This window comes from Sorex araneus, chromosome 4 (assembly GCF_027595985.1).
Source record: "Sorex araneus isolate mSorAra2 chromosome 4, mSorAra2.pri, whole genome shotgun sequence".
In the NCBI taxonomy this organism is placed as follows: domain Eukaryota; kingdom Metazoa; phylum Chordata; class Mammalia; order Eulipotyphla; family Soricidae; genus Sorex; species Sorex araneus.
Window position 1 is genome coordinate 151075713 of NC_073305.1, and position 19094 is coordinate 151094806.

At 38.6% G+C, this 19094-nt stretch overlaps 2 protein-coding genes across 4 annotated transcripts in view; one reads left to right on the forward strand and one right to left on the reverse strand.

Annotated features, from left to right (window-relative positions):
* Positions 1 to 12281, forward strand: part of TPD52L1 (TPD52 like 1) — a 123430-nt gene extending 111149 nt beyond the window's left edge. Inside the window, exons 6-8 of one of the 3 annotated variants that reach the window (XM_055137028.1) lie at positions 840 to 878; positions 4432 to 4492; positions 9495 to 12281. In XM_055137028.1, coding sequence (XP_054993003.1) covers positions 840 to 878; positions 4432 to 4492; positions 9495 to 9620 — 226 coding nt within the window. In that variant the 3' untranslated portion in view covers positions 9621 to 12281. The remainder of the gene's footprint in view (positions 1 to 839; positions 879 to 4431; positions 4493 to 9494) is intronic. The other 2 variants (XM_055137029.1, XM_055137030.1) reach the window with 2 other exon arrangements.
* Positions 12282 to 14427: 2146 nt separating this feature from the next.
* HDDC2 (HD domain containing 2) overlaps positions 14428 to 19094 on the reverse strand; it is a 28276-nt gene continuing 23609 nt past the window's right edge. Inside the window, exon 6 of the mRNA XM_004613980.2 lies at positions 14428 to 14777. Within this exon, the coding sequence (XP_004614037.2) occupies positions 14680 to 14777 (98 nt within the window). The 3' untranslated portion in view covers positions 14428 to 14679. The remainder of the gene's footprint in view (positions 14778 to 19094) is intronic.

Below are 19094 nucleotides of genomic sequence, written 5' to 3' on the forward strand. Positions count from 1 at the left end.
ATACCCTGAGTTTCTTGTCCTTTCCTTGCTGAGTCCTAGTGCCAGGCTGCTCAGTCGGGTAACATTAGTGGATAGCTCTGAGAAAGGGTGACGAGTCTGATCCTTATTAGCTGGCTGAGAGAAGAGAAAGCAGAGGCTGGGTAGGAAATATGATAGGTAGACGCGGCCAGAGAAGTGGGCGACAGTCCCCCTTCCTAGGTCTATCTTTATTTCTAGAACTCAACGAGTTATAAGAGCTAATTAACCTATCAGAGGGAAGACAAGTCGGTGACTGGGATTAACAGGGTGAGAACCGTGGGCTTCTAGAATTCTCAGGAATGTGGATATTCCTAAAACAAACGTTCTAGACCAGATGCAGAAGGTGCTGCTCTCACGTTAGACTGTGCAAATTACCTGCTACTCTGTTTCCTGCTACTCTGTAGAGTTTCTCCACATTTACTCTTGCTGCCTGATTATATCTCCTGGGTCCTGCCCTTTACTCTGAACTGTCTTTCTGAACAGGAAAAGGGAGTGGAGAAAGGAGGTGGACTCTGGAGAGGATGCCCACAAGCAACTGGGTTCACCTAGGGGAATCCAGACATTCTTCTCAGATTTCCTGACCACTGAGAACCTTCCAGAAGTAGACTAATATGCAACCACCTTCGGAAGCTGATGGTGGCCTATCTTTCCCAATGGAAAACAAATAACATCTTGTGGGGTGGGCAAGGGAGTGCGTGAGATGGTAAGATTGCTGCTTTAACACTGTGAATAGGGAGTTTTTTGTGTACTTACATTGTGCTTTCTTCTTTTGTCTTCCTTTTTTTTTCTCCCCTCTCCCTTAATCTGCTTTTGCCCTGAAGCTACTCCATTCGCCATTCCATAAGTATGCCTGCTATGAGGTAATGTGCATAAATTATTTTGCATAATATTAAAACTATGTGTATGTGAAGTGTTATCTTATTAATGTTTACTTTATGCCTTTTCTCCCTTTTCTATGAAAGGAAGTATGACTACCTACCTCATTCTTTTTTCCAATGCCTTTCAGGAGAAAAGATTGACAATTTTGTAGAACTATGGTGTAATGAATAGGGGGTTTTGACCAGACACAAAGTTTTCAATTCTCTCTAAATGTGTGAGCTGAGACAATTTACTTAACCTATCTCTAGTAGTTGCCAACCAATCTCTATTCTCTTATCTGGACACTGGGAGAAATTAAACTACTTCTAATAAGTTGTTTTGAGACTCAAAGTCAGCCGTATAAAGTGCCGATCCTGGAACATTCTAGCACCCTTGGAAAGATGTCAACACACTTTGTACTTCAGCAAAATTAAATGCAAGCTTAGGAGAAAGTTCAAATGAAAGGCTAGAAGACCAAGAAGGCTGATGCTCTAGAAAAGATAACGTTAGACGATCTTTAGAGGTAGAGGTGAGGTATCTTTCAAATAATAAAAATGTTGTTCAAATTACTGGTCAAATAAAAACTTCAGAGAAAGACATTCCCCACTTCAGGTTGAATTAGTGATATAATTAGAAAATCAGAGATACTTTAGTACTACTAATACTAATAGTATTACTATATATCAATACTATATACAATAATCATGATCACGAAATCCCATTAATCATCGATTTCTCGAGCGGGCTCAGTAACCTCTCTATGCGTCCTTTCCTTGAGTCAGGGGAATGGGATCCAGCTTGTTACTGGATTTAGCATATGAATACACCGTGGGAAGCTTGCAAGGCTGTCCCATGTGGGCAGGAAAATCTCAGAAGCTTGCCAGTTTCTCCCAGAGGGAGAAGTAGGCTACAAGATATACAATAATACTAATAGTAATACAGAGGAATGACTTCCAATGGGAATAGGAATATGAAGTTTGCAGCCCGGTACTGAATTTTGAAGCCTAAGAAAAGTCCAATCCGTATTTTCAGTTTCATCAAGTTAAATAAGAGAATGTGTTTACCATTATTCCGTGGTTTATCCTTGGAGGTTCAAAGCTGCCTTGAGCTCTTGGGCCCCATGGCAGGGGGCAAAGTGGCAGGGGAGCATCAAGGCTTTAGGACCCTCCTCACTTGTATCAGAATTGGGCCATTTCTACCTGCTCTCTATTGTATTCTTTTATAAAAGCATTACAGAAGGGTAATAACAGAAGAGTAATACAGAAGGGCGATAACAAAGTCATACTTGTTATCAATAGTTTGACACCATTAAAAGTAAATATTTTCTGGGGTTCTCTGCGGTGTTATAAGTTTATAGTTGGATACTGTATAATGAGATCAGAGAGAATTCTCCAACACATGTTTTAGCACAGTTTAGTTTGAAAATTTTTGCTTTGTTATATATGACAGCATCTCTTTTATTATAATGAGCTTGTTTGGTTTCTCTGGAAATTTAACCACAGCGTTCAGTTTTCCTGCTTTGGTGGCAAACAGAAAACACAGATCCAGGATATGTTTTTCTTTGAACGATTTCTTCCCTCTCGTTTTAGTGCACCCAAATTGATTAGTACGATTTGTGGCACTGAGTTCCTTTTCTGGTCAACATATCAGTTTGTGTGTCTAAAAGAAGGCATGAGGGAAAAGTTTGCATAGCTTTACTCTGTGAACCAGGAATCCATTTAATGGTTTGTGGGTCACTGCAGTCATCATGAGCTTGCCTGAAATTTATTTTTGAGAAAAAGGCCTGATTCAGATGATGTTTATCCTCAGAGCATTAAGTTGAACTTTCTGTCTATTCTGGTTCTCTGTCACAGGAAATCTATGAGCAAACTTGGCCAAATAAAACCTACAGAGGAAGGCAGGTACCAAAAAGTGTATACTTTTGAGTCACTGAAGTGTAATTCATAGGTATTTCATCATGAAATAGACGTATTGTGGAAGCTCTCTCATAGGAATTTGACTCATACTTGAATCATATACAAGGTGCTGTTCCATGCTTCCCCCCCACCTTTTTTCCTTTGTTTTTTTTTTGAGCCAAACCCAGATGAGCGCAGGGTCTGTTTCTCACTCTATGCTCAGAGATTGCTCTTGCTGCATGCAAGGCAAACTGCTCTGCTCTCTTTCCAGCTTGATCCCACGCTTGAATGCTTGAACCCTCTGGACTCACCACTGTTAGTTCATAGAGTCGCCTATAAAACCATTTCTGGGAATATGAAACGTCAATCTTGGGAGATACTCCCTAACAAAGCCACATTTACTCAAAAGTATATTCTCTGTTAATTATCTCTTGATATTATTAGAGTCATACTCCATGATGCCCATACTTTTTATCCATTTTCCTTTATGAAGGTTCTTGCTCTAGTTCATTCCTCTTTCTATTTCTTTGGCACTGAGCGAGAACAGCAAGTGGCTTATCAAATATAGCAACATTCAGTTGAATTATCTGACCTGAAAATGATGGTAATTGTTGCTGGAAGTTGACATGGATATGAGATTTAAAATACATTTTTAGTTCAGTTCCTGTTTCTTTAGTTGGACTTGGCATTATTTTTAACGGTAATGATGTCATCACATCATAATGTCATGTGGCCAAATCTAATCTAGAAAACCAAAAGTAACCAAATGAAGTATCTAATGCTTAAAATAACAAGATGATACATAGATTATTTAACACAACGAGTGAGTCACAAATAAAATACCAATAGCCTGCAAAGATTCTGCCTGGTAAGATAACAAATAGAAGTATATATCTTCTTTAGGAAGAAAAACCATATGGTCTTTTATAACTTTTGCTTTAAGGAATAGATAAGTAACGGGTATATTTCAATTGAAAACAGTGACTTTCAGATCACCCCCCCAAGAATTAGCAAAATGATTACTTCTTAATGCAGTAATTAAGATTACTTCTTAATGGGGGGCAGGGGAACAAACAAACTTAAGAATCTTTTTCCCCCCTTGTACTATTTCTGTCTCGTCACACATTTACTGAAATAAATAACTTTATCTCAAGTGGAAAAACTCAAACATGGCATTCTTCAGACAGACTTTCCAAAGTTTATCAAAAAAAACCCAAAAACCACCCAAAAAATCCAAAAACAAAACTGAGTTGGAAAAAGCATTCAACGCTGCTTTTTCACACTTTTGATTCACTGGAAATAATTTATTATGTACCATAACATTATTATAATTCTGTATTACTAAATGTTTTGTTATTAATTCTGTGGTTGGGTATCTGTTTTACTCAGAAAGAAAAGCATTAGCTTCAGGTTTTTGAAACTTACCTAACAGGTTAAATCTCTTGGTTATATTTTTATTATTAAAAGAAAAATTTGTGGACAATCATGGCAGTCCTCAACCTCGAAGAGCTCAGTGACGCGTACTTTCAAACACGGTTGATGCAGGTGGCAAGCTGACAGCTGATGCAGAGGCGATATTCACAAATAAGGGCAGAACATCAGATAGCACGGTTGCTAAGACAGAAGGTCTTTGGAGCTGACCTCTCTTTCTTTATTTTAGGAATTCTCCTACTTTCAAATCTTTTGAGGAGAGGGTTGAGACAACTGTCACAAGCCTTAAGGTACAGATGAAGTGAATTTTGTGTCATTGGGTCACTGAATCAGGACAGCTTAGTTGCGACTGCTGTTAATTCTAAAGGCAGGTCTGTGGCATTCCCTGCAGTTAAGAAGAAAAGCTCGCATGTCAGACCTTTTTTTCAACTGTATTAAAACTTAAGGTGGGGGAGCGCTGCTGTGTTTTACAGAGATGTTCAGATCCACATTCAGGGGTGAACTGTTTATCAGCATAAATTAGCATCTGTGTTCATCTCTTCACTGCTTAGAAATCTTAAGCACCCCCCCACCCCCCAGCCAAATAGGTGAGAGAAGACTTTGGACAGGACAGGGGAAACGTGAGTTCTGAATCCAGGTGGAAAGGTCATTATCACCTCAGTCTCTGTTTGATCATGGACTAACAAAAATGAACTTAGTTCCATGTATTATCCTGCCATGTACCCATATTAGCTACCTAGACTTAATCACTCAACTCACATACTGAGCACAGCAGGTATCAAAAGAGAAAAGAAAGTGGAGTCTCAAATGTGTTCCTTTGTAATAATGTATCTGATCCTTGGGTATAAACAGAAAGTATGCTATTACAAGGCAGGTGCTAAAGAAGAATTCATTCAACTTATGGTTTGAGAATAGGTACTAGTCTACGGAAGGAAAAAGGACAAAAGTAAAATCAGTCTCAACCCTAAAATGCATTGAGCCCTTACGTCAGAAAAAAAAATCATTGCAACTACTCAGATTATTTTTAAGATATCACTTTACCCATGAGTTAATGATATCTTGATACCATTATCATTATTTTATATACAATTCTGTTTTGTATTTCCTACTGCTGGGATAATTATCAGCTCATATAATCTTTAGTCAGATCAAAGTGGATATATATTCACATGATAATTATCCAGCTGCATTTTGAATTCCCTAAATTATTATTTACTGAAGGGCCTAGCTACAATGACTGATTTCGTCCTGGAAGACTTGTCCCTTTGAGGGAGGATCTTTCACATACTCTTCTACCTCTACTTTATTAGGCTTCTAATTAGGTCTTTAAGGCCTCAGAATCCAGGTGGAAAGGCCTCAGAATCCAGGTGGAAATCCAGTTACTGACACTGACACAGTAACTCATATTTACCATACTTCCATTGACTTCATTTATTATAACAACTATTTGTGCCATTTCATTATCCTGCTTGTCATCATCCTCATTTATTGAGTGTACAGGTGCAGATATAAGCCATTAAATCACCTTCATTTGTCAAGAAAACTTTCAATCAGGAGGTACATGCAATGTCACCATCATATTTCACTAGACTATCTAGTATCAAAATACTCAAAAAAAAAAAATCCTGAGCTGGTTTCTCTACATTGGGTTCTTAGTCTAGACAACCCACGGATTCTGTTGTTTGTTAGACAAGGTCTGACATAGGACAAGTTGTACTTTTAGGTTTTCTTTAGAAGAAGAAGATATGAAGAAGCAAAAGAAGAATAAAGAACAATTTATTATCATTTCCTTTTAGGAAACCCTGGTAAGCTCACAGCTCACATATGATTAAAGTATTTGATCCACACTCTCAATCTCTTAACTTTTATACTTTACCTACCAACTGGATACTAGCCAATGTCAAGATTTCCTGAAAATCAATTACATCAATGTCTGCATGGCTGCTCTTAGTGTTAACAGAACTCACATCTCACTTCTTTACCTTTGTCACCGTAGAGTCTAAGGTCCTCTTTTTCTCCCCAGCCAGACAGTAGGTAGAATAGCAAATAATTGTGCTTTATGTAAAACCACTTATTTCTTCGATAATTACAAATTTCTGATTCTTTTCCTTTTCTGGACTAAATAAATGTATAAGCACATTAACAGATCAAATAATAGATGTGTAAACAAATTAACAGACACATAAATTAACAAAATAACAAACTGATATATAATGGTAATGGATATATAAAAATGTATAAGTGTTTTCTGCAGTTTACATTTGTGTACAGAATCTCCAAATCTATTTCTTTTTTTCGATTATCGACCTGGAGGCTATTTCCTTCATGAAATAGGATAAGTGAAACTCCTTATAGGTTTCTTTGCAGCATTACATTCACATATGGTTTTAAGCTTGATTTTATTTTTGCTTTTTGGGTCACACCGGGCCATGCACTTTTTAAAATACCACTTAAAGGGAATCATGTTCTTTTGTGTGTTGATTGTCTACTTTCAGAAATAACATTCTGCTGTAAAGCATGGTCTACTCCAGACATCTTCAATCTATCACACACCATGGGCCATTTATGTGCAAGTGATAGTTCTTTTTGCATATTGATTTTCCATGTAATTTTATTGAATTAGTCATAAAAAATTAGTTCTTCTACCTACATTCTTGTCACCACCAATATATTACCAGATGATATCTCAGCATATTTTGTGCTCCATCTTAGACACATAAAAATAAAAGTAGACTCAGACCCTCTGATCTAGTCATGTTCAATTATTCTACCATGTTTAGTAAATCATGAGTAACTATATCCTTCTAATTGTTCTGTACCCAGGGATAAGTTAGCATTTTTGTCTATAAATGCACATACTTTTTGATGAATACATTACATGGTATGATCAGACCCTCAAAAAATAAAAAGGCAAGAAGATATATTATACTTATTATTTCTTTCTGGTCTTCGTGCCAGCCATTTTATCATGAGATTTAAAAGTTTACTCAGTAATTTAAATAAAATTTTGTTTAAAATCCAGCATAATTTACAAAGTGACAAATTCTTAAATGAGAAACCATTATGTAGAGAGATCTTAAAGAAGCTTATTATTCACACATCTGTTTTTTAATTAATCGATTTGTAGTGAGATAGTTACAAAGTTGTTCATATTTGGGTCTCAGTCATATAATCCACCACCAGTCCCTTCAGTGTACATTTCCCACCACACATTTGTGAGTCCATAGTGTGTGGTCATTAAACTCAACCTATTAAGTAAACTCTTTATTCTACTCTTTTCTTTGCCGAGATGTTTTAGTAGTTCTCTCATTTTTTGTTTTTCTGTATGGATTTGAGGAATACTGGAAAATCCAGAAGAAACCATCAATAATTGACTGAATAATGTATGTGACTTCTATTGCAAAAGAGAATGTGTATTTTAAGAAAGAGGAATATGGAATGTGTTAATAGCATTGTTCATATTTAATCAATCACTTCTCAGTAAATAAATGAGTATAGTGAGAAACTACATGGTTGAAAACAATCCCATTTCTGGGGGCTGGAGCGATAGCACAGCGGGTAGGGTATTTGCCTTGCACGCGGCCGACCTGGGTTCGACTCCCAGAATCCCATATGGTCCTCTAAGCATCACCAGGAGTAATTCCTGAGTGCATGAGCCAGGAGTAACCCCTGTGCATCGCCAGATGTGACCCAAACTCCCCCCCCCCAAAAAAAAAACCCAACAATCCCATTTCCTAAAAGAGTGAAGGGAATCCATGTTCCATGTCCGTAACCTGCACCCTAAAGTTTTTGCGCCAAATCTAGCTGGCTGCCTATTTTTAAATGATTTGTAAGCTTATAGTGGCTTTTACACTTTTGTATTGCTTAAAAAAAAATCAAATATAGAGGTTGGAGCGATAGCACAGCGGGTAGGGTGTTTGCTTTGCATGCAACCAACCCAGGTTCGATTCCCAGCATCCTATATGGTCCCTTGAGCACTGCCAGGAGTAATTCCTGAATGCAGAGCCAGGAGAAACCCCTGTGCATCATCAGGTGTGACCCAAAAAAGGAAAAAAATAAATCAAAAGTAGAAAATTTTATAACTTACAAACACTGAATTACATACTATTTTACATTGTATATGTCTATGGTTTGGGGGGATACACCTATACTCATTTACTTTATATTTTTTTTACTGCATTGAGCACTTGTGACAGAAATAATGTGACTCTTAATCTAAAAAATACTACTATCTGATTCCTTCTTGAACAAGTTTTCTGAACCCAGGCAGAAAAAGGAAGTTCTGCTTAACTATTGGATCTATAGGGCTAAGGGGGTTTAATGGTAACTGGAGAAATGCATGGATTTGCTTTTAAATGGATTGCTTTTAAGTCAGGACTGGTGTTTGGGTTTTGTTTTTTTCCCCTTTTTTGAAGGGCAGATCAGGTAGAATACGCCCTAGTGAGATTTATGAGTGGTCATTTTGGGACAATGAAAGCAGTTAGGGAATGGGAACATGATTATTGAGTGCATACCTCTTCATTAATGTAAGTTGTTAACGCTCAGTGTTACCATTAGTATGACTGGCATTAAGCATTTTGGACCATTACCTATGCTTTTAAAGGACTTTTTTAAATGAAGAACTCTCAAAATACTTCTCCACATTTGATTATGGATTGTTTTTTTCATAATTTTATTCATTGGCCAACAAGTACACAAAAAAGGGAACCTGGTCAAATATCATAACTTCACTCTTCAAAGAATACTCCTCCTATTAAAATAACTGCCAGAAAGATGTGGAGTAAGGAATCAATGCTGAAGACTTGATTCTTTTTTCAGCTTTCAAAGTAGTGACAAGAAATCATGTTTGCTTGAGCCACTGTCCTTTCACCTTTTCATCTCTCAGCCATCAGATTATCTTGCTGAATCTTAGGTAGAAATCCTAAATTGAAGTCGGTTTAAAAGTATATGCATTTGTCAATGGGGGGGAAATAATCATTTCATTAAATGGGTTCTCTGTGTAAGTGCAGATCCGCAGATATGGATTAATTCCTCTAAGAGGAGTATAAGGGGTGGGGGTCTAAACATTGTTCAAAACTAGTTTCCAATTCTCTCTCGGGACCCAAGCTTGACTTTACCTCACTGTTTATAGGAAACTTCTTTATCTTCTTTATGTTCCCTCTCAAGAAGTGTCATTTCTGAACTTGAAAGTATTCAAGCTTTTCCCAGTCTTGTTAAAAAAGAAAAAACTAAAGAAAAATCCCAACGTTACATAACTTGTGTATCTTAAAACACCTGATTGCATTTTTTCAGACGAAAGTAGGCGGAACGAACCAGGGCAGAGGGAGCTTCGAAGAGGTGCTCAGCTCCACTGCACATGCCAGCGCCCAGAGCTCTACCGGCGGCCCTCTGCGCAGTGACGAAGAGCTGAAGTGCTAGAATCTTCCCGCCCCGACGTGCACCCCCACGTGAAAACCCTGGCCTCCACTCTGATCTTCAAATGCTCCCTCACTACCACCGACGAGTAATATAATTTCCATCTGTATTTGTGTTGCTCATGAGACACGCCTGACCATCGCCCACTTGAGTTTTCATCCTTTGTCAACTTTTCAAATTGGTCCCCTGGATAGAAAACAGGTTATAACCCACTTCTGTAATTCAACAAAGAGTTTCCAACCATAGCTCTTAGTTTTGTTTCCGTTGTGCATGTCTTGGAGGGCGTTCCCGTTCCTTCAGTTCCGTCCTCTCTGCAGGATGGAGCGCTCACCATCTCCAGAAATGGCAGTACTCGCTGCACACTTCTTCGACTGCTTGTGATCCCTCGCTCACATCAATTATGTACGTTTATTTAAGAAATTAAAATTAATTGGTTTTAATGATGACTTTGAATTCTTAATTTAAGTCTTCAGGGCCATGGCTGAACTTAAAAGGGGGTGTCTGTGGTTCTGCAGATGCTATATTTAAATCAGATCCTGCTGATTTGGTGATGAGGAGGGGTTGAAATGTAAGTAATTGTAAGTGCAGCTTCCTAGGACTGCTAAAACTACCTCCAATTCTGAACATCTCTTTGATGGTCAATAAGTAGTGAACTCAGGAAGGAGAGCAAGTAGAAACTGGAGAAGCGAAGTTCTACATTCAGTCCCTTTCTCCTGAATAACAATGAATATAGTCTTTTAGTAGTAGCTCTTAGGTGCATTACTAGATTTTCCTTTTTTAAATGGGATCATTCATTTGTTACCAGGGAGCAGAGATATATCCTACAGATAATATTTTTTAAAATTTACAGTGAAGAGGCCTATTGACTAAAATTCACAATTAAAAGTCTCTCTATATAATCCACATTATAGAGATATATGTATTTTTATGACAATTTTCATTTTTGATTACAAAAGAGAACCGATTTGTGACTTTTCTATAAAACCAATCTGAACAATTCTATTCAGACGAATGCAGCACACCTAACTGAAGATTCAGGTTATGTACGTGTTCAATAAGGCCTTGAAGTCTTAGTGATAATTTGGGGCAATAAACTTAAGCCAGAACAGACAAATATGGACACAGAAGCCTTGACAGTAAGAATCTGTATCCTAATTTATCCATCTAGTCTGTGAATTGAAGCCAAACCTTGCTTTTGCTTTCCTGCTGTATGCAGGTACTCAATCTCTGTTCCAGTCTGCAGCAGCCTGTAACATCTGAAATGATCTTCTGTAAAATCACTGCTACCTACCGTGTTGATCACATGTAGCACACAGTATAAATGAAGTCATGTTGCCATGAAAAAAATGTTTTCATTCATCAACCATCTTCTGCATACGACTGTCTCAGAGTTACAGTCTGAAAATAGCATAATAAAATTGGATACAAGAACAACTAAGAAAATGGGGGCTGGGAATGAGGCTCAGTGATGGAGCACATACATGCCCAGCACATCCGAAGCTCTGGGCTGGATGCCCACCACCATGAAAACAGAGAGGAAAATTAGTGTGACAGACTCAGCATTTCAAATTCATTTTATCAGTTTGTAAGTCTTCAACTTTCATTTCTCAATTCTTAAAGAATTATATTCATATCCTAGTAGTTGAAAGAAAAACGTTCTTTATTATATTTAGGCAGGGAGTAACATAATGGCCATGGCACAGGTAGTTCTTTTCCATTTTGCCATAAGATGTATGTGAATAAACTATCACTCCAATGAGCTAACGTTGATGGCAGATGAGTCATCCTTGTTTAGTTTCATTTTTTCTCAACAGCTGTTTTTCCCCTCGTACGTGTACAAGCTCATTCCAACTTGATTGACTGCTGAGTCTCTTTTTGTCCTGCTGACACCAGTTTACATGCTGTAGGTTAAGTATTCCACAAGTGCTAAAAGCTATTGGCACACTGCAAATGGATATAACCTTTACTCACAAATCAAAATGATTCAGTTTGGTGCCATGAACACAAAAATGATAGCAAAAAAACAATAACAGGGGCTGGAGTGATAGCACAGCAGGTAGGGCGTTTGCCTTGCACGCGGCCGATCCGGGTTCAAATCCCAGCATCCCATATGGTCCCCTGAGCACCGCCAGGGGTGATTCCTGAGTGCATGAGCCAGGAGTGACACCTGTGCATTGCTGGGTGTGACCCAAAAAGCAAAAAAAAATAAATAAATAACAAAATGTATCTCAACACATTTCTATCTAAATTCAGTCTAAAATCTGAGTGTCAGTTGTGGTTATACAATAAACTCATTAAAAAAATAAATATGTGAAATTTTGTAATGTACCATTTACCACTTTTTAAATGCTATCACAATGATGGGCAATAGTCATATGTGCTAAAAAAGTTGATCTTAAATTCCTCTCTTATAGACTGACTTCTGGTAGGTCACATTCCCAAACTCTCTTTAGCCCTACATGGTTATTTTGACTACTTCTCATTAAGAATGGTAAAATTCTTTATTTTACCTTTCTGAAAAGGTTGAACATTTTCAGGTTATACCATAAAGGAGTATATCAAAGTAAACAAAAAAATAACCATTTTTTCCACAGAAAAACATTCTAGTCTCTATGAATAACAAGACTGGAAAATTACCTAAATAAAAGTTTCAGGTATTAGGTACAGAAGATGCTTTATTACAAGGTACCTCCCCCCTCACACCCCCTCCCCCCCCCCGACACACACATACAGGGCATGTATCAACCTAAGACTTTGAGATGAAAATATTGAACATTCTGGAATGGACATTTTTCAAATATAAGGGACAGTGAGAATTATAATAGCTAGTGAAATGTCAGTCTACAGAGGAAAACATCACTGTCACTGTCATCCCGTTGCTCATCAATTTTTTTCGAGCAGGCACCAATAACGTCTCCTTTGTGAGATTTGTTGTTATGTTTTTGGCATATCGAATACACCACGGATAGCTTGCCAGGCTCTCTGCCTTGCAGGTGAGATACTCTCAGTAGTTTGCCGGGCTCTCCGAGAGGAAAACATAAGAAGAAATTCTTTTCCTTTGAATTAAACCCAAGAATAATCATTTACTCTGCATTAAAATGATATGATGTATTACTTAGAAGAACAATTCCAGATACATAATATGTAACTTCTGAGATAAAATATTAAATGATAATACTCAAATATCCATAGCCATTGACATGGTGAAGACAGTATTTTCTTGTGGTGATTTTCAATTTTGTTCCTATTAAGTAATATTTAAATAAAAGCACCATAATTCTTTTATTTAAGATGTCTCCTTAGTTAGGAAAGCTTAGGTTTGAATGTGAAACTTGACAGGTAGGTAGATGCAAAACTAAAATAATGCTTAAATGACCAGCATGAATTCAACCCAATAGAGCCTTCCAAAGTCTGTGAACTTACGACACAAGGCAAACATCCCTCAACAGAACTCCAGGACTATAGAAATCTTGTTATATTTAAACTGCATCTGGGCTTATTTTGTGTGCATGTCCTCATCCCAGGAAAACACAAGTACTGGTGGACAGAGTTGTTTTCCTACTAATCCTTATTCCAGTAAGAATCGAGCTTTACTAATGTTTAACCACTTACTTTTTTTTTTTTTGCCTGATGGAACATGATTTCTATGCAGAGCAGCACTGCCCAGTTCTGTGCAGACCAGCCGCATTACATATGTGTGCTGCTTCAGAAGAGACCATACACCTTGCTTCCTGCAGAGTGGGTATCCATGGATACTGCTAAGAGTTTCCAAAGAAATGCTGCCTAGAATTCTCTCCATGCCAGCCTAAAGGCGTTTTTCACATGAAAACTGACACTGGAATTAAAGAGACAGGTATCACTGTCCCACACCAAAACATGGGGGTTGATTTGCAGTTTTCCATTTCTCACAGTTCAGCAAGCATTCAGAATTTACAATCAAGCGGGGTGGGTGTCTTAATGTCTTAACCTGTAACAGGGAAATGTCTGACAGTCAGCTCTACTGTGTAATCCCAGAAAATCTTTTGGTCTTGTTTTATTTTTGTTTGCGGGGCCACATCCAGCGATGCTCTGAGGTGACTCCTGGCTCTGCACTCATGAATCACTTCTGGTGGGCTTGAGGACTCCAAGGGAAGCCAGGAATCCAACCTAGGTTGGTTGTGTGCAAGGCAAGCACCTTATAAAAATGTTCTTAAGACTTACAAATCAGAGAAGAGAAAGTAGAAAAGGAAGACCCGTGGCAGTGGAAATTGTATGCCTCAATTTCTATTCCAAAATGACAAAAAAAAAAGATCAGAGTTAAAGGGTGAAACCTGCTAGGGAAGTTTGTAAGTCTATGATCAGGGCCACAAGTGAAATTAAAAAGCTGACTCTAAAAAAAAAAAAGCTGATTACACAGTGATAAATTTTTTAAAGCATCATTTCATTGAGGATAGAACACATTTAATTAACCCTCTCAGTCCTGGGTTCTCATCACTAAGTCAATAGAAAAACCTTTCTTACAAGCAATTTTAATTCAACTTTCTAACATTCAATGAAATTTCCCTCTAGGGATATACTTTATTAATTCATAACATAAGGTAAAAAAAAAAATCCCCCTTCCAGGGGCTGGAAAGATAGTATTGGGTAGGGTACTTGCCTCACACGTGTCCAATCTGGGTTACATTCCTGGTAGCCCATATAGTTCCCAAGTGTGCCAGGAGTGATTCCCGAGGATAAAAGCAGGAGTAAACCTGAGTACCACTGGGAGTGGTTCCCAAATAACTCCCCAAATTAAAAAGTTTTCCAAAAAAATTATGCCAAATTAAAAATATTAGGGATTTAGTTCATTTATTTAGTTCATAAAACTCCCCACCCCATGGCATTTTCATGACCACATCCTATTTTCTGCTTTTATTGTCCTTCTTCATAATTCCTTTTTCATTGGAGTCCAGCAATTGGGAAAAATAAAAAAAAAACTCACCTCTGGGAAAAACAACAGACCAACAGTGTCACAAAACACAATAGCATAAAAACAGAAAAATAAAATATTTGTCACAGTAGCACAGCAACATCGAGCATCATCTCAGGAGTTGGGCTTCCTGGCTGCGGCGGCAATGGCAGCATTTCTTTCTGCTTCTAGTTCAGAAACAAGCTGAACTATCTCAGGGTGAGTGAATTTCCCTGCAAAGCAAGGGAGACATGAGTTTCTTTTGCTTACTCCTGGGGGTGACCAGGGACTCTGGTCCATGATCAGATCTATATAGCCCTACCATGAAGAATTCAATTCCAGGTCCTGGAGAGGGACCAGAGGGGATGGCATGGAGCTTCTTCTCTGTGACCCAATGCCACAGAACACAGAATAACACTCGGGCCAACTGCTGATTAGATAGAACTGGGGGGAAACTCCTACAGGCAGCCCTCCACCAAGCTAGAACAGTGTTCAGAGAACTGAAAACAATCTGTATAAGCAGAACCTGAAATTAGTTCAGAGGCATCAAGTACCTACAGAGAAAAAGGCTAGAAGCAGGATAGGAGAAAGGCTCTCCCAGGATACAGACAAGAACTTGAACTCTACACCGAAACTAACAGACCTGTGTCTGCCCCTGCTCTCCAGCCGTGCTCCTAGGCAGCAGTAACTGAGCTCCAGGCTCTTCCATCAGTAGGGCCTGGAAAGAGGAATGTTATAGCTGGCCTCCCTTTCCTGTCTTGCCCGATGCTCACTGTTCATTTCTTATTAACTCGATTTCATGTTCTTCCTATCATTAAATCTCTTCACTCAACACTCTGTTCACTCTTGCTTGGCCCATGGATCCAGATCGCTCTCAAGTTCTCCCATGAGTGGTCATTCTCACACTGCTCTTACCACAGGGCCGGACCTGTCCTCAGACTCTGCTCCTTTCTGCTATCAGCTCATCCGCTACCCCACTGAGTCAAAATTCTGCTGTGAGACTTGACCATCGACTGCTTTTCCTGTCGGAATCATTTACAAGCCCGCAAACCTTCACTCTGGAAAACTAGCTTCAGTTTCATGCTCGCTCTCTCAATTTTTTGGGATTAGGAAGTTGAGGATTCGTTCTGTGGCCTCCACTCCCACAGAAATATTCTCCCTCCTTAATCACTTCTTCTTAGGAACATATTACAATTCATCGGTAACTATTTAAGAGGATAAAACTGCCCTCTTTATCTATATGTTAGATCCCAGGACAGCAATTTGCACGCCTATATTTCCCTGATTATGTCTATCAGCATATGAATGTCTCTTTTTTTTCTTTTTTTTTTAAATTAATTAATTTATTTTTAATTCGTGAATCACCATGAGGGCACATTTACAGATTTATACACTTTTGTACTTATGCTTCCCTCATACAAAGTTCGGGAACCCATCCCTTCACCAGTGCCCATTCTCCACCACCAGTAAACCCAGCATCCCTCCCAACCTCCCCGATCCCATCTCCCCCCACCCCGCCCTGCCACTGTGGCAGGGCATTCCCTTCTGTTCTCTCTCTCTAATTAGCTGTTGTGGTTTGCAATAAAGGTGTTGAGTGGCCACTGTGCTCAGTCTCTAGCCCTCATTCAGCCCGCAACTCCCTTCCCCCACATGGCCTTCGACTACATTATAGTTGGTGATCCCTTCTCTGAGTTGACCTTTCCCCGGAACGTGAGGCCAGCCTCCAAGCCATGGAGTCAACCTCCTAGTACTTATTTCTACAATTCTTGGGTGTTAGTCTCCCACTCTGTTATTCTATATACCCTAGATGAGTGCAATCTTTCTATGTCTGTCTCTCTCTTTCTGACTCATTTCACTCAGCATGAAACTTTTCATGCCCATCCACTTAAATACAAAATTCATGACCTCCTTTTTTCTGACAGCTGCATAGTATTCCATTGTATAGATGTACCAAAGTTTCCTCAACCAGTCATCCGTTCTAGGGCATTCGGGTTTTTTCCAGATTCTGGCTATTGTAAATAGTGCTGCGATGAACATACATGTGCAGATGTTGTTTCGATTATACTTTTTTGCCTCTCTGGGATATATTCCCAGCAGTGGTATTGCTGGGTCAAATGGGAGCTCAACTGAATGTCTCTTTATCTTGTCTTAAAAACACTCACTTGGCCACACATCCCTCTTGAGCCTACATTCCCCTTTAAGCAAATTCTCAAAAGGACAGTTTATACTCACTGTCTCACTCCTTTCCTCCCACCATCCTTATTTAGGAAACAAACTATCTCCTACATGACTCAACTGTTATAAGTCTGATGGCTATCTATACTTTGCTTTTTGAAGCAACCTTCTTTTGCTCTGGAGACTCCTGATTTTCTTCCCTCACTATTCTTCCCCTGTCTTCTCCAGCTAATGAAACTCCATCCTTCAACTTGCTAGCTCAATTCTTGGATGCCTCACTACAAATCCTAAGGACTGTACTCAAAGGATCCAGAATCTGACTACTTCTTGCTTTGCCTACTATCATCCAAACAACTGTTTCCCACTTAGATACTACAATAGTTGCCACATCTTTTCCTTCCTTCCAACCTAAGTAGTTCTTTTAAGATACAAGTCAAACCATTAGTTCTGTGCTCCACATCCTCCAACAAATCCTCACCTCACTCAGAGAAAAAACTACTGTCCTACGCTGACCTCATTCCACTTTTCCAGGTACATCTCCCACATTCTCTCATTTACTCCTTTAGGTCCATGTTGTTTCTCAAAACAAATGATTCAAGATACTTTTTAAGACAGAAAAATACCTCTAAGCTGTGACTGATTCAGAGAAATTCTTAGTATTATCAAATTAAAATTTATAAATATTCAAAATTCTCATGATGAGTCTGTATTTTTATCTCAAATTGCTTTTTCTTTCTTGATGGATTATTGAGGCAAGAGACTAGTTCTTACATTAGTCACATTATTTAATTTTTTAATTTTTAAAATACATATTGTATACCACAGTGAAATGAACAGTGACTCTATTTACCTATTTTTATACAGTGCATTATGATCACTCCCAAGTCTAGTCTCCATTCATTCCTAGTTACCCAGAAGATGCAGGGATCCTTTATCTCAACTTAGATATGGGCAACTCACTAACTGGACTGAGATTTACTGATTCTTCTAGCTCCCACATTTTTTTTGATCCTGCTAGTATTCTCATGTTTCATTTTCTATTTTCACTGTGAATGTATCAAAACAGAAAAGTGTCAAAATGAAATTTATATTTTAACCCTGCCATAGTGGCAGTGGGGGGTGGGGGGAGACGGGACTGGGGAGGGTGGGAGGGATGCTAGGTTTACTGGTGGTGAAGAATGGGCACTGGTGAAGGGATGGGTTCTCGAACTTTGTATGGGGGAAACATGAGCACAAAAATGTATAAATCTGTAACTGTACCCTCACGGTGATTCACTAATTAAAAAAAAAGAAATTTATATTTTAGTTACAATAGTGGACATGCTAGTTTTTAAACATCATTGCTTATAGCAAAGAGCCTGGAAAGAAACCTTTGCTGCAAAGGGCCAGGATTTAACTTATGCATTGTGGGCTATATGGCTCTTGAAATTACTCCATTCTGGTGAGTAGCAGCCTGGTAACATACGAGTGGGAGTATGGTTGCTTCAGTGAATCTTTGTTCACACAACAGGGAGCGGTTGATTTGGTCCACAGCTGGACGGCCCCTGGTTTCTTACAGTGTTCTATATAATTGAAGTGAAAAATTATTCAGTACTTATTTCCATTACTGGCCGTAGTTTTCGTGTTTATTATCTGGTGGAGAGGCAGATGGGGGTTTGGGAACAGACTTGTTAGGAGCATCACAAAGAAGAATGCAAATCCGAATGTGACAGGATGCAGCAAACTCAAGTTCAAAGGCAAACTGAGCACTCATAGGGAATATTTACTTTTGGCAAGGGATATTAGAAAAGACATCTAAGGACCTTCACAATGGAGGAATAACCTTGAGATAATGGGACATTTATAAGATATCTACTCAAAAGCCTCAGAATTTTGGTTTTTTAAGAAGAGGAAAGTCAAAAAGTTGTGCTTATTTGTATGTCTTTTAAAGATGGGACAATAGTTCTGTCTACAAGAAAAGGAGCTTATTGACACAGATGGGATGAACCAAAACACAGGACAATAGCTCTGTCTACAAAAAAGGGAGCTTATTGACACAGATGGGATGTACCAGCCAGCCTGATGAGATCAAGGTATAAGTTAGATTAGTTCACTCAATCTACAAAGAACTCATCTATATAATGGGACTGGAAGAGAGAGGGAAAATAAAATTCAGAATCAACCTGATTATTATCTAAATCCTGTAGACTATGGCTTTCTATATTTCTTTTAGGTCACTCTTGAGACATTCCAGAAAGGTCATCTCTAGCAGGACTGTCCTGGGAGATAGTGGTCGAGTTCACCTGAAGAATGCCCAAGGACAAGAGAGTGAGTTTTAGTCCTACTTTCTTGGTTGTTATTTTGGTCCACACCCAACAGTGCCCAGGACTTATTCC